General features: G+C 41.5%; 1 protein-coding gene across 3 annotated transcripts in view; it reads left to right on the plus strand.

Annotated features, from left to right (window-relative positions):
• The window catches only part of LOC140381675 (protein unc-13 homolog C), an 80908-nt gene that overhangs the window by 11767 nt on the left and 54169 nt on the right, over nt 1–14972 (plus strand). For 2 of the 3 annotated variants that reach the window (XM_072465755.1, XM_072465757.1), the window contains exons 4-9: nt 2938–3016; nt 5208–5279; nt 7948–8167; nt 8756–8983; nt 11116–11257; nt 13073–13242. In XM_072465755.1, coding sequence (XP_072321856.1) covers nt 2938–3016; nt 5208–5279; nt 7948–8167; nt 8756–8983; nt 11116–11257; nt 13073–13242 — 911 coding nt within the window. The remainder of the gene's footprint in view (nt 1–2937; nt 3017–5207; nt 5280–7947; nt 8168–8755; nt 8984–11115; nt 11258–13072; nt 13243–14972) is intronic. The other variant, XM_072465756.1, reaches the window with a different exon arrangement.

Genomic DNA, 14972 nt, shown 5'->3' on the forward strand with positions numbered 1-14972 from the left:
CAAACTCATATTTGGGGAAAATCATCTACACAAGCGGGGCATCAAAAGTTATCCATATTTATATTCTAAGTGCTACAGTCTCTGTGTGGCAGACCCGCAAATACATGTCACAAATGGGAAAACAGCGAAATCTCTAAAATGACCACATTTTTACGCTTCACACTTTAACAAACTCCTCCTAGGATGAATACCTGATCAAGTTCATAATTGGGGAAAATCATCTACACAAGCGGGGCATCAAAAGTTATCCATATTTTTATTCCAAGTGTCACGGTCTCGACCGACATTTGTGTTCATTTTCACTGGTTAAGCACAGCATTGTACATGTACAATGTGTCGCTGTCTTAGTTCTTAGAAAATGACGGCGCGTTAGCGCCATCTCTGTAAAATGGAGAGTGCAGAGTCGGAAGGCCGGCGGCCCGCGAGGGCCGTTGGATGCCGCTTGCGGCTTTAATATTCTTTCTTTCTTCTTTCTTTCTTTCTTTTTTCTCGGGACCAACCCCCCTATTTTTCACCCAGTGAACATTGACGAAAAGTCACAAAAATTTGCACACCTCTAAAAATCGTGCCTCTCTACAATCTGGCTATTTCCCTTTTCTAAAATAAAAAAAAATTGGCGCGTCAGCGCCCCCAAATGTACCAAAAATACATTGAGAGATAGGAAATGACCCAAAAAAAATCTGATCGTAGAATCATGAAATTTGGCACAGAGGTAGATGGTGACAAGAAAAGTAAAAAATATTATTACGGCGACGCCGTCCACCCAACCAAATGTCGGCCATATTGGTTCAAAAATGGCTAAGCAGGACTCGGGAGTTTTTCCAAACGTCGTACTTTTATGAACTCCTCCCAGGGCGTTGGCTCTAAAAAGCTGAAATTTGGTGAAAATGCTACTGAGGAGTGGGACATCAAAAGTTATTCAAATTACATTGATCCCTGTCACGGTCTCTTAGCGGCGAAGCCGCAAACTTTAGCTAGAATTTCAGAAATCTCCCAAATTTAACATTTCTGCCATTTGCGCAGATAAAGTCCGAATTGCGTCAAATTAGAATCAGTTGTTAAACTCATTGCGCTAAACGTACTTGAAGTGAAATAAATTAATTTGGCACCACAGCGCCCCCTACAGATTTTATATGGAGGTTAAATGTTTAGTTTTGCGAAATTTTATGAAATTTGACACACAACTCAATTTTGGCATCCCCATCAAAAAAGTCAATGAGACCCATGTCATAATTGTTATGGTTTTGCCGTAGCGATGACCAAAACCTCCCATGTTATTCCAATGGGGAAATTGTGTAAACATTGGAAATGTTTACACTTTAGACTTTCACAAACTCCTCCCAGGGCGTTAGCCCTATTAACCTGAAATTTGGTGAGACTCATCTTCAGGGGTGGACCGTCAAAAGTTATTCACATTTTTATTCAAAGACTCTTCACACTTTAACGAACTCCTCCTAGGGTGATAGCCCGATCAAGTTCATATTTGGGGAATATCATCTACACAAGCGGGGCATCAAAACTTATCCATATTTTGATTCTAAGTGCTACGGTCTCTGTGTGGCGGACCCGCAAATATATGTCAGAAATGGGAAAACAGCGAAATCTCTAAAATGACCACATTTTTACGCTTCACACTTTAACCAACTCCTCCTAGGGCGATTGCCCGATCAAGCTCATATTTGGGGAAAATCATCTACACAAGCGGGGCATCAAAAGTTAGTCATATTTTGATTTCAAGTGGTACGGTCTCTGTGCGGTGGAGCTGCAAATATACTGTCACAAATGGGAAAACGCCCAATCTTTGAAATGTTCACATTTACGCTTCACACTTTAACAAACTCCTCCGTGGGCAATAGCTCGATCAAGCTTTACTTTGGGAAATATCATCTACACAAGCGGGGCATCAAAAGTTATCCATATTTATATTCTAAGTGCTACGGTCTCTGTGCGGCGGCGCAGCAAATTTGACTGACACTTGTGTTCATTTGCACTGGATTGGCCATGTCCAATGTGTCGCCGTCTGTCAAGTTCTTTTTTAATTCAACACACAATAAGGGCGCCATCTTTATCAAGTCGAAAGCGCAGAGTCGGAAGGCCGGCAGCCCGCGAGGGCCGTTTGATGCCGCTTGCGGCTTTAATTTAATATTGTAATTTCTTCATTTGGACGTTTGCTGCTGCAAGACCTAAACCTGACCTCTTAGCCAAATAGAATAATCAGTTTAAGGCCTTTAATATTACTGTTATCCATTATGTAACAGTGAAGGGCTGAGGAATGGGCCAATCAGCTCGTCACAATCAAAACGTGATGCCCTTTCTCTGGGTGTATGCATCAGGGCGTTGATGTCATATTCAGATCATTATAGATGTTTTGAGTGACAGCTTAGGTGATGCCATTGAAAGCCTCACGGGAGAAATCTAGACTTGTTTGAAAGTAGTAGTTGCGCTCTGAGCCTACTCTGGGCTTACACTTGGATGAGGGATGGAGAGAGCAATTTAAGAAATAGACCTACGATATCTTTTGGGCTGTCTGAAAAGGTTATGTGGTGTTATCCAAATGCCCCAGATATGCCTGACTATTTATTCTCCTATTTACATCAAGTGGCATGTCATCATAAATCCTTCAAGTTTCTGCACAGGTGACTCAACTATTCGCGTATGAGGTGTGTGTTGACAATAGTAAAAGCATTTTAAAGAAAGATGGCCCGGGGCATACAGTTTGTGAACAGCAGAGCGTTTGAAGGATTACACAAGCTCTTGTGGAGGTGAGGTCTCATACTATGTTAAGGGCAGAGGGCGAGGTGTGTAAGGTAGCTGTGAGCCATGATCCATGGTGTTTGTTCTGTGTGTAAATCAAGGTCCCCTTTCACCAAAGTAATGTCTCTGCCAACATGGGATTATTATGATATTAATACACTTTCAATCTGTCTGCTTTCTCAGGGCTGGCAGTATTCTTTATGGTATTGACAGCATGCCAGATTTACGTCGAAAGAGGACATTGCCTCTTGTCCGAGACCTGGTGAGTCATCTACCTCAACAAGGTTATTTGTGATTTATGTGAAATCTTAGCGACTCTTCTTTACAATGAAACAGTGGTTTCCTAATCTGTGTGAGTGTGCTCCCTATTAAACAAAAAGTCTTGTAACTTGAATTATTACATTTATTATAAGATAATAAAAGTTGTAGTATATTTGTATCACACTTGATAGAATTGAAGAAAATAGAATTGCATGTGTGTAAAGTGGCAATGTTAATATAACCTTAGCTGCAACATTGTTGGATTGATTGATTAGCCTGGAGAGGATGTTTAAGACACTGAACCACATTTGCTTTAACAGCACCTTAATGTGTCATAATAGATCCCACAGAGGCTTAGTAGAAAAGGCCACTATAGGACGTCACCGCATGGTTAGTCCATCTGACTGAAAACAGTCAAGATGCAGTAGGAATACTTTCTATTAGAAGGTTTGTCCATTATGTTCAATGCAATTTGTGTTTGTCTTGTCTACATATATTTCTCATCATCATGTGTTGTAGTCAACTGGTTGGAAAAACAATCACTTTTAAAATATATATGCATATATTTTTTTAAAGATAATATAAGAAATAAAATAAAATAAAGCTGAATGGTACTGTATGTTAGATACTTTGAATGTTTATTACACAGTGAACAACATGAGTTGATGCTGTATTTGTCCATATCTCTCATGAAATTAATTACCAACAATGTCTTGGTAAGTATGGGTTGCTGTTTTTTTTAAAAACTTACTTTATCAAATATTATTATGATTTTATTTTTTGAATTTTGCGTGTATATTTGCCATTTCTACATAGACCCATAACAGCTATGGGTAATATTTTCAGTGGGTTGTCAGATTTCAGCCTGACTGATGCTTGCTTTTTTATTTTACTGCTCAGCAGGTGATAAAATTTGATTAACTTGAAATGTTGACAACTCAACTTAAAAATATATATTTGAAGACTTCATTGACTTCTGATTTAACGGTGTGAGGCTTTTAAATCATGTAAAAGTGACACTGGCGAGCCTTTTACACATGGGATGAAGTCAGTAGTCAGCAAACTAATTGGTCCCCTCTCATGCCTTTCCTTTGTCAATATCCCCCATTTGCTGTGTGATTGCTTCAGGGCAGCAACAGCGTGTAATTGGGACAGAAAGCAAGGCTTCCCCTAACACACAATAAGGAAAATAACAAACAAATACAAGTAAAGTTCAGAATTGATTGCCAAAGTGACTATACTGTCCACTGTAGCTGAAGCTTATGTGTGAATATGGGTTCGTAATGCATTGCCCGCAGCAACCTCAGCAGTGCCGGTGCATGTTGATAAACTTACATCAACACAGTTCATGTAGAGGTCGCATACCCTCCTACATTCTCCATGGCCTTCATGGATCTTTACCATAGCTGAGCTGTACGGACGTGTGGGTGCTGGTAAAGACTGATCCAAAAGTGTCAAATGTCCATGTCTACATTCCTCTTACATGACCTTTTCTGTAGGCTCTATGTTAGTACTCAGTGGATAGACAGCAGCTAATCGACGTGGGTAATAGTGTGTGTAACATCCATGTCAGTGTTGGTCTGGGTGTGTGTCCTGTTTGTATGATTAAGTCTGTTTGAGGTGTGTTTTGCAGCTGGCTTCACCCATTCATGAGTGTGTGTGAGTGTTTGTGTTCACCTAATGTGCCAAGCAGACAGCAGAAAATATGTTCAAAGCTCCATCCAACAGAGAACTGAATAAAAAGCCACGCATGACTGCAATTTGGTAACTTTTGATGCATGAATAGTTAAATAGTCATGCAACAGCTGTATATCTCACTTGATTGATAGTGATCTCTGCAGAGCTGTGCACCTAACTCGCAGTCCTGCATGGCAGTTGAGCACTTAGCTGCGCTCAGTTTTGTCAAAAACAACTGCTGTTTGTAATCTGTGCATGTTCACTGCTGACCTGTCTCTAACTCAATTTCCTTTTCCTTTTACTTAACATTTCCTTTTTGCGTCTGGAAATGATAGGCTTTGGTAAGTTATGATTATTACATGTATGTTTATATACTTATTGTGGACACATAAAAAGACTTGAAACAAATATAATTCTACATGCCTGTAAACATATATTGATGCTGCTATATCACGTTTGAAGTGTTTCTATTTAAATGGAAGGATATTTTCTAATTTGTATTCAATTTGCTTCAGACACTCGCTGCACGAAAGGCAGGCATCTCGTTTGCTCTAGTGAACCGCTCCACCCTGAATAATGAGGATCTGGTGAGTACTACCACATCATGTGTGCGTGGTCTTTGTGGTCTTTGTGAAAAGTGAACACAGGGATATTCCAGGCTGCTGTAGGACAGAAGACACATGCTCACGTTAGTGTTTTAGGTTATACTTAGAAAAGGGCTGGAACTCTGACAAACCTTTAGAACAATGCAGCTGCCATTGTACTTGAGGGGCTGAATTAAGATGCCAGGGGCACAAGTTTCTTTCACTAACTTTATCAATAGAGCTAAAGCTTGGCATCACATTTTATCTTCCTGTTTATCAATCTGTTTTACATACTACTCTATTGTCATATTGCCAGAACATGGCAATGTGATATATTTGAAGTTGTGTGTATCAACATGCTTTTTATAGGGAAAGGTTAAATATTAAGTCAATGGTGGTTTTGACCTCCAAAGGGCTCTTTGCATTAATTGATTGCAATTCTTGCCTCCCTGAGGGAAGGTGGAGTTATTGGAGACAAACAGCACGAGAAAGCAGTTTCTCAGCAGTATAAGCAAGACAACAATTTCACATCTGGTGTGTAACATGATGCTGTTTGCATGATTCATGGATCCAAAAGTGCTCTTTGCCATATGCACACATATTTCATCTTTAAGGTTGTTTTCACTCTGGCCTTGGGCAGCCTTGGCTTACATGTCACTTACCCTTCTGTGACAGCTTTTCATCGCTTACCAAACGAAAGGAAGCTTTATGGATGAAAACAAATATCTGAAAAAGAAGAATGTGAGGGACACCTTATCTTAAATGGTGATTGAACTTGTAAACATTAAACTTGAAATCAATGAATTCATATCCAACCTTCTGATTAGAGGAATACCAGGAGAAGATATAATTGGTTGTGGTAGCTGACTTCCCAGCAAAGCGCAGAGTGTGTGGTCTTGTTAAGTAGGACGAGCAGATGTCAGAGTTTTATCTACTGCATTAAGTCCAGGGGAGTGCTTCCTTGTGAGCGCTGAGTGAATGTACTAGAAATGCTGTACTGCAGAGGCCCCATGAGCATGAGCGCAGAATCTAAATGTGAAAATGTGTTTAATACACATGCCTCTAGTACCACTTGTCAAGCAGTCACAAACTGTGACCTGCAAAAGACCCATATTTTCACTTTGCTCTGCACCTAGTTTATAGGCTGAGAAGGCGCATCACCAATTTGGTTTGACATTTTTATTATCAAAGAACATTTCATGTAGTGGAACAGATTATTGGAAAAAATGTGTAATACATTTATAAAAAATATTCTCTACAAGAACAGAAACTCACAAAATAAAAGGTGGAGAGGATCTTATATTACACTAGATGTCACGTTGCTCCGAGGCAAGACCTGGGGCTGTCAATCAGTAGCCGCAGACAGCAGAGCCATCGGGGTTACATCACACTATAACACGCTCACACACAAAGTCATTTTTGTGTACTACAGAAACCCTTCAACGGAAGTCAACTGAGGTGAGAATGATCATTTGAAAAAACAGCGATCGAGCAAAGCTTTTGGCCAATCATTATCTGTTAGTAAGATTTTCAACAATCTTGAAGTGAGAAGATTTGAATGAAAACAGAAATAACAAACTACACTGGCACTTTCTGAATCACTGACCAGCCATCAGTCAATTGTTTGCTTTATAATCTTCTAGCTGTAGTAAATGGAAGGAAATGTAAAATACTATTATCTTTCTAATCCAGTGGTTACAATAAAGAATCTGGCATCTACAGCACTAAGTTTTACCACCGCTGTGTGTTTGGACGTTTTTCAGGGTGAAAATTTGAATTTAATATTTAGTAGTGAAGGTGTTCACACTTTTCAATGTTAGGTTTTCTATATCTATGATGAGTTTACATGGAAAATGGACCAGAGCAACAAAAACAAGAAAATCAATACTTGTCATTTATTTAAGTGAGAAAGTGAAAGAGAAGACAATCTTTCTTCAGAGGGTACCCTGTCATCTCTCACTCGCTCATGATTAGACCTTCTAGTATTACATTTGGCTGAGCTTGCGGATGTGGATCTGGTGAGGCTCATGTAATAATTGTGAATAAAGTCAATCTGAGACATCTGCTTTATCTCATCATCCTCAGATTACTCTGGGAAATCCCTATCTTCTGTTGATTCATTACAGCTTGGCCCAGTCTGGCATTTTCCAATGACACTGCATCTTTTCTTTACAGAGATGAATGTGCTTACACTTGTCACTTTACTTTGTAAGAAAATTATGCTATTTTGTAACAGTTTTTGATGATTATTCAGGCGATTGTAGCTGTCAACAAAGGGAAGGAAAGAGAAACAAAAGATTCTCAATTACTCCCCTTTTCTGTTTTTCCCTCTCAATCTGGATAATGCTCACTTTTAAAAACTTTATTTACAGCATCCATTGACTGTACCATCAAGAATTGGCAAGTCCCAGGCTATTTTCCTCTCCCAGTGGATGTAGGTTTGGCTGCAGTAGATTGCATCGAATTTACAGAGGCTCCTGTTACGCTGCAGTCAGTCTAGACCGGCCTCAGCACTGGGCCTGAAGAAGCCTTGGAAGAGGAGGCATGTGTGATTAAATGTGTGGCAAATAAAGCTACTGATCTACAATGAAATAGACATAGTTGTATGTAATGGGCAAAAGGCTCAAGAATAAGTCAGTTCAAGACTTTTATTGTCTTGCTTTATTTTCAGAAACTCCACGTTTTCAAGAAGACTCTACAGGCTTTAATTTACCCCATTTCCTCTACAACACCTCACAACTTCGAGGTCTGGACAGCCACAGCTCCCACTTACTGTCATGAGTGTGAGGGGCTGCTCTGGGGCATCGCACGCCAAGGAATGCGCTGCTCTGAATGTGGTGTCAAGTGTCATGAGAAGTGCCAGGACTTACTCAATGCGGACTGTTTACAAAGTAAGAGAGGAAATCCATTTACTTACTGAAAAAATAATTATTGTTTGGTTCTTAACAGTGTTATATATGGTACACCTGCTTAGAAATATATATTGAAACATTTAGTTGCGTAATGAAGCTAAAATGCCATGCTGCAGTTTAAAGGCTCTGGATGGGACACATCACAGTTTCCAATCAGCGTTTCCAATCAGCCGCCCCCATTGTCAAAGGAACAATGTGACACACAAGCACCTCATGAGCCCCGCGGCATGTCTAATACATTGCTAAATGGATTAGTTTGGAAACTCGGTTTATCCCAGCATAAGATATTCTTTATATTCCTTCATCGTCTGATTCATCTTCAGATCTGTTCTTTTGAATGAACTCAAGCTCCATGATGGAACCTTGATAAGCAGATTTACCATAACATGCCTCTTTGCCCTGGCAGTGCCTGTGTTGTGTTTACCACAGATTCTTATGTAAATTGTTTGCCATTATTTTCTACATAAATAGCAGTGAGCAAATAGGTTTTATGTAGTTTTGTGATGAAAATGTTTGGTTATTTATTACAAAAAATCTTAAAATAATCTTGCCCACCTCTTATTTTAGGGGCAGTGGAGAAGAGTTCTAAGCATGGAGCAGAGGACAAGACACAGAATATTATCATGGCAATGAAAGAACGCATGAAGATTCGAGAAAAGAACTGTCCTGAGGTGTTTGAAGTCATTCAGGAAATGTTCCAGATTTCGAAAGAGGAGTTCTCCACTCATCTGAAGACTGCCAAGCAGGCCGTGCTGGACGGCACCTCTAAGTGGTCTGCCAAGATCAACATTATAGGTTAGACTCATGTGTCTATCTCTCGGCATTCATAGATGAGATCCTATCATAAGCATCATTCAAACTGTCATAATTACTTCACTCAAAAAGCAACACAAATTACATCATTTTTGTTTTAACCGCTTGATCTTGAGCTTTCATGCTCAGCTCTTACACTAGTATTTTACTGTGATTACAACAAGATTATATGAGGATGATGTATGTACCGTATGTGGATATGACTGTAATCTGAGGCTTAGAAGTATTTTAAGATGTTATTCCAACAGCATTATTTTGTCATATGTCATTTCGTTTTTATGTTACATTTCATCAAGACATTAACAAAGCTAATGTCAACTCATTTGAGTTGGCTTAATCAATTTAGTTTACCTTACACTTTACAGTAAATGGTCCTGTTTTGTTAATCATGGCTACCTGTAGAACTTTATTGTATATCAAAAAATACCTTCAAAATCTGACTTTCACCAATTCCTCCATGAGGGACTGTGTATTCAGAAATGTTTTATGCCCAGAAGAGATCATTAGCTTGTGCTTTTGTTGTGATTATTCTCCCTTAATCTTCTTTACTTGTGGTATGATGTTTTGTCTCTCTACAATGTAAATTAATGGAAACACAAGAGAGAGCAGACTTTATTCTTAATTGATCAGTAAATGGACTAAAAGATCTAACAATACAAAACAACTCAAGGTAAGTTTTTTATTGGGAAGGTCAACAGCAATCCATGTAACCTCCAGCCCATCCGGCATATAGATCTATCTGTGTGGTAACTGTGCCAGGCCGAGTTCAGTTATTGGCCACTTTGTATTTCTGACAGCATCAATCAATAGACTGGAGAGGGAATAGAATCTGAGAACAGGGGGAAGGCTGATTTTGCTATAGTGATATCATTCTCATTTTTTGGGCAAACAACAGGCTTTTCGTGGCGCTGACCATGAGACTCTAATTTTAGGAAATGTGCCATTAGAAGGAAAGATTACACAAATGTAAATAAATCTGATGAAACCTCAGACAAATGCAAGTTTAATGAATACAATAATGCAATAACTCCATATAAGCTACAACATTAAGCAATATAAAATGCAACACTAATGATGTTATTGACCTGAACTTGAACCCAATGTAATGTTATTCGATTTAATTTGTATATTTAAGAAATATGATTTGGTATGGAACCTTATGGCTATGGTTAATAATTAAGTGTCACAATTTTTCTAAACCCTTTGACCTGCGCTAATCTCTGCAGGCTCACGCCTGGTGTACACTGACTCCGGTCTGGGTGCGGTTCAGGACCCGTGTTGGTTACTTGCAGATTGCCTGTTAGACTAACTCTGGTCCACTGCGGACCGTTTCTGATGAACGCCACACAGATTCGTAGGGTTTCGTGTGAGAACACTCGTCTATTGACCTGGAAGCCGCATCAGACCGCTGCGGTGTCCAGCAAAAATGAACTTGTGGATTCTTTCCACAAACCATCGCAGCTCCCGGACCCGCGACTGTAGTGCATTGATTTCAAGCACATTTAGGGTCTCGAACTGCACCCGGACTGGAGTGGGTCTTCACCTGGGGTCAGAGTCAGACCCATCTTCTTTGAGATGAAGCGGTTTATTTTGATCATTCTTGAAGCAAACAGTCCCTGCCCCTCCCAGCCCCTGTGTCCTGCCCAACAGCTCCTGCACCGAGTTGGGGGTTATATATGTACTGTGAATAATTTAGGCGGTCACTTATGCATATTTAATGCCCCAGTGTCCTTTTTCCCTTTTATGGCATTGAAATACTACAGCTTTTCTGCACCTCCAGCCCATGTGCAGAGTGGAGATTCTCCATCACTGATCTTCTTTGTTGATATTAGAAGATTGCTCTGCTGTTTCTCACTAAATTAGTACTGATGATTCCTACAGATGCAGTATTGATCTGAATGCAGATATTCCTAGACTAGAATTTCGGTGAACCCTTTACACTTGACAAGACACTGTGGCTGCATGACAAAGTTCTGAGCATCATGGCTATTAAGTACATGTAAGGTACATTATACTGTAATAGTCAAGTTGGACAGTAAATCAAAAAATAAAAACCTACATTTTGGTTTTGTGTTTGTTTTCATCTACTTGAATAAATATGTTCTCTTTTCTAGTCATGAGTGCCCAGGGACTTCAAGCCAAGGATAAAACTGGTTCAAGTGACCCTTATGTAACAGTCCAAGTGGGCAAGACCAAGCGCCGGACCAAGACTATCTTTGGAAACCTTAATCCAGTCTGGGATGAAAAGTTTTACTTGTAAGTGTTACAGTTTGTTGTCTTTTTATGGCCATTTAGTAAGATCACATTTGAACTTAACATACTGTTCAAGAGTCCTTCGGGTGTTCGCTCAGTGATGTGGCCCCAGTGTTTACTAGATTTAGTCATTTACTTACTGTCCTTGTTCACAGGAACCGCTCATAATTCTCCCCAAACATGAAAGGCAATCAGCTGACCACCAAACTTATTTCTATGACAATGGTCTTCAAGTGAATGAATGCATGACGCAGACACTCACGTGCTTCACTAGCCTTATACTTGGTGGTCTTTACTTTCACCTGTTTGCTGAGGCCAATATGCCGTTAGTGCTCTGGTGGAGACAGAGAAAAAGCTTTCTGAGCAGCACACAGACAGGCCAAGGCTTAAATACACGGACAAAGGCAATCAATCTCGCTTAGACTAAATCGGTCCAATTTGCCTCGTTATACAAAGGTTTCAAGCAGCCCACTCTGCAGCACCCATTCATAGAAACGTATGCGATCAAAGTGCTTTTTTCATCCAATACATGCAAGTTTGCGTTCATGGTGGACTATGTGGTGAAAGTAGGACAGCCGAAGTTCAGCACTTCCACAGATCCAGAGTGCGGGAGGAGCCGCTCTGAGACCACCTGTTCAGAGCGGTTGAGTGGTCATTTAATGCCCTCCAGACTGCAGCTATTGTGTTCACACTGGCCCCAGCGCACCGCTGTCGGATCGAAAGCTCTTTTACGGTGCCTTAACTAGTGGCAGAATAAACACACCTTAACTCTGAAGCTGATAGTGAGCCATCAATGGAAAACAGGCTTTGAGCTTAAACATTTCCTCAGAGTCAGCAGAAAAGCCATCACTCTCACTTTTTGCGTCATAATTTACAATCCTATAAAAACAAACACAACCTTCAGTCTTAATAAGTATGGTGTAGTTTATATTACTCTTTTTTAATATACATGAATTATAATTTGTATTCATATTTTGATTTGATTTTACTAATTGCTCAGTGTTTCTTTGCCCTGTGACTAACTGTTTGCATGCAGCAGCAGCTAAAGACACACCTGTAATGAGACTCCAGTAGTGGCTGTAATAAAACTCTTTCCCATTACTACAGGGATGTAGATTAATAGAGCAATACATTAGTGTGTGCTTGGCAGAAAGCAGAGTCCTAGGCAAGTGCAGCAGTCTGCGTCTCTCTTGTAAAGAATTTGTAAGTGAGGGGGAGGCTGACTGCTGCACCAAGATGTCATTAGGACAAAATGTAATCTGTCGTTTTTAATTCAAGAACCTAACAATCCGACTCCCATCTCCAACTAACTGTTGATAGCTCTGCTCAATTTAACAGTTTTGCTACTGTAAAACGTTACTGATTTGAATACATTGATTTAAATAAGGCTGACATAATGATGGAGGACAAGGACCTCCAGGGCTTGTATAAATGCCTCTATGAGTGAAGTACACAGACAATTCAAACTGAAGATCCACTCATGTTGAAAGTATTGATATCTTGTGTCATGGGTTCTGTCTCTGAACCAAATCAATTATGAGATTTAATCAAACCACACATTTTTGATGCTGACAGAATTTCAAACCTATACTGTATATACTTTCTATCTATTTACTGTCAGTGATCAAATTGTCATCCTATAAAGGGTTAAGAATTGTTGTTGTCAGAATAGTTTCTGCTCGAATTGTTCTTCTGACTGTCATTCCGCTCCAGTGAATTCCCCCAAACCTGATGAGCTGTCACTGAATGTGCTCCTGCCATTGCTCATGTCTCAGCGTTTCTGTTTTGACTCGAGTGTAATCATCTCCCAAATCGCAGTGAATGCCACAACGCCACGGACCGCATCAAGGTGCGCGTTTGGGATGAGGACGATGACATCAAATCGCGGGTCAAGCAACATTTCAAGCGGGAGTCGGATGATTTCTTGGGCCAAACCATCATCGAGGTCCGCACTCTGAGCGGAGAAATGGACGTTTGGTATAATTTGGGTATGAATCACTACTGCCTCACAACACCTACTAAACACAAAATAATACTTTCATCTGGTTATTTATTGCGGTCGCTGGTCAGGCAATGATTCAGCTGAGGTCATAATTACCCATCATGCCCTTTGGCCTGTGATTTGTGGTTCAGCATTGGATATAGGGTCTAGCTGGTGTCTTGCCGTGCGAGTTTGAATGGACGCATTCAGCCTGCTCCACATAGCTGAATAGAATGACCGGTCCGTGCTGTCTTTGTTTGCCTTCCTCTCGAGCTAAAAGGAGGCAATTTGTGGTAATTGTCACCCCTGCTCACTGCTGCTGCTCTGAGCTTTTTTAAACCTCCTCGATGAATGTTTAAACATTTTTTTTTTACTGATGTGAGTGTTCTCCCTCAACCTACTCCACTCTTCTGTCCTCTTCAGGTACTCTTGAACTCTAGCCTTTATCTTTTTGCAGCGCTCGTGTCGCTGATCATTTTGAGTCATTATACTGTATTTCACATTTGTGTCTTTTAACTGATTGTTGAAAGGTATAGTCCATCATGGCCATATAATAAAGTGCACAGCAGAACCACAATGGCAGTTTAGAAGCCATTATATCTGAAAGATGTGGCCTGCATATAGACCTTTTGAAATCCATACCATCCATCCATCTTCTGCCGCTTTATCCGGGGCCGGGTCGCGGGGGCAGCAGTCTGAGCAGGGACTCCCAGACTTCCTTCTCCCCAGACACTTCCTCTAACTCCTCCGGGGGGATCCCGAGGCGTTCCCAGGCCAGCCGAGAGACATAGTCTCTCCAGCGTGTCCTGGGTCTTCCCCGGGGCCTCTTCCCGGTGGGACATGCCTGAAACACCTCCCGAGGGAGGCGCCAAGGAGGCATCCGGAACAGATGCCCGAGCCACCTCAGCTGGCTCCTCTCGACGTGGAGGAGCAGCGGCTCTACTCCGAGCTCCCCCCGTGTGGCCGAGCTCCTCACCTTATCTCTAAGGGAGCGCCCAGCCACACGGCGGAGGAAACTCATTTCGACCGCTTGTATCCGCGATCTTGTTCTTTCGGTCACTACCCAAAGCTCATGACCATAGGTGAGGGTAGGAACGTAGACCGACCGGTAAATCGAGAGCTTTGCCTTTCGGCTCAGCTCCCTCTTTACCACAAAAGGCGGATCGGTGCAGCAGCCGCTGCACCGATCCGCCTGTCGATCTCACGCTCCATCCTTCCCTCACTCGTGAACAAGACCCCGAGATACTTGAACTCCTCCACGTGGGGCAAGGACACCCCACCCACCTGGAGAGGGCAAGCCACCTTTTTCCGGTCGAGAACCATGGCCTCGGATTTGGAGGTGCTGATTCTCATCCCAGCCGCTTCACACTCGGCTGCAAACCGTCCTAGTGCATGTTGCAGGTCCGGGTTTGATGGAGCCATCAGGACAACATTGTCTGCAAACAGCAGAGATGAGATCCTGTGGTCCCCAAACCGGACACCCTCCGACCCCTGACTGCGCCTAGAAATTCTGTCCATAAAAATTATGAACAGAACCGGTGACAAAGGGCAGCTCTGGCGGAGTCCAACATGCACTGGGAACAGGTCTGACTTACTGCCGGCAATGCGAACACAGCTCCTGCTCCGGTCATACAGGGACCGGACAGCCCTGAGCAAAGGGCCCGTACTCCCGGAGCACCCCCCAAAGGACACCCCGAGGGACACGGTCGAAAGCCTTCTCCAGATCCACAAAGCACA

This window comes from Eucyclogobius newberryi, unplaced genomic scaffold, assembly GCF_026437365.1.
Source record: "Eucyclogobius newberryi isolate DKJ021-1_F unplaced genomic scaffold, fEucNew1.0.hap1 SCAF_5, whole genome shotgun sequence".
Taxonomy (NCBI): domain Eukaryota; kingdom Metazoa; phylum Chordata; class Actinopteri; order Gobiiformes; family Gobiidae; genus Eucyclogobius; species Eucyclogobius newberryi.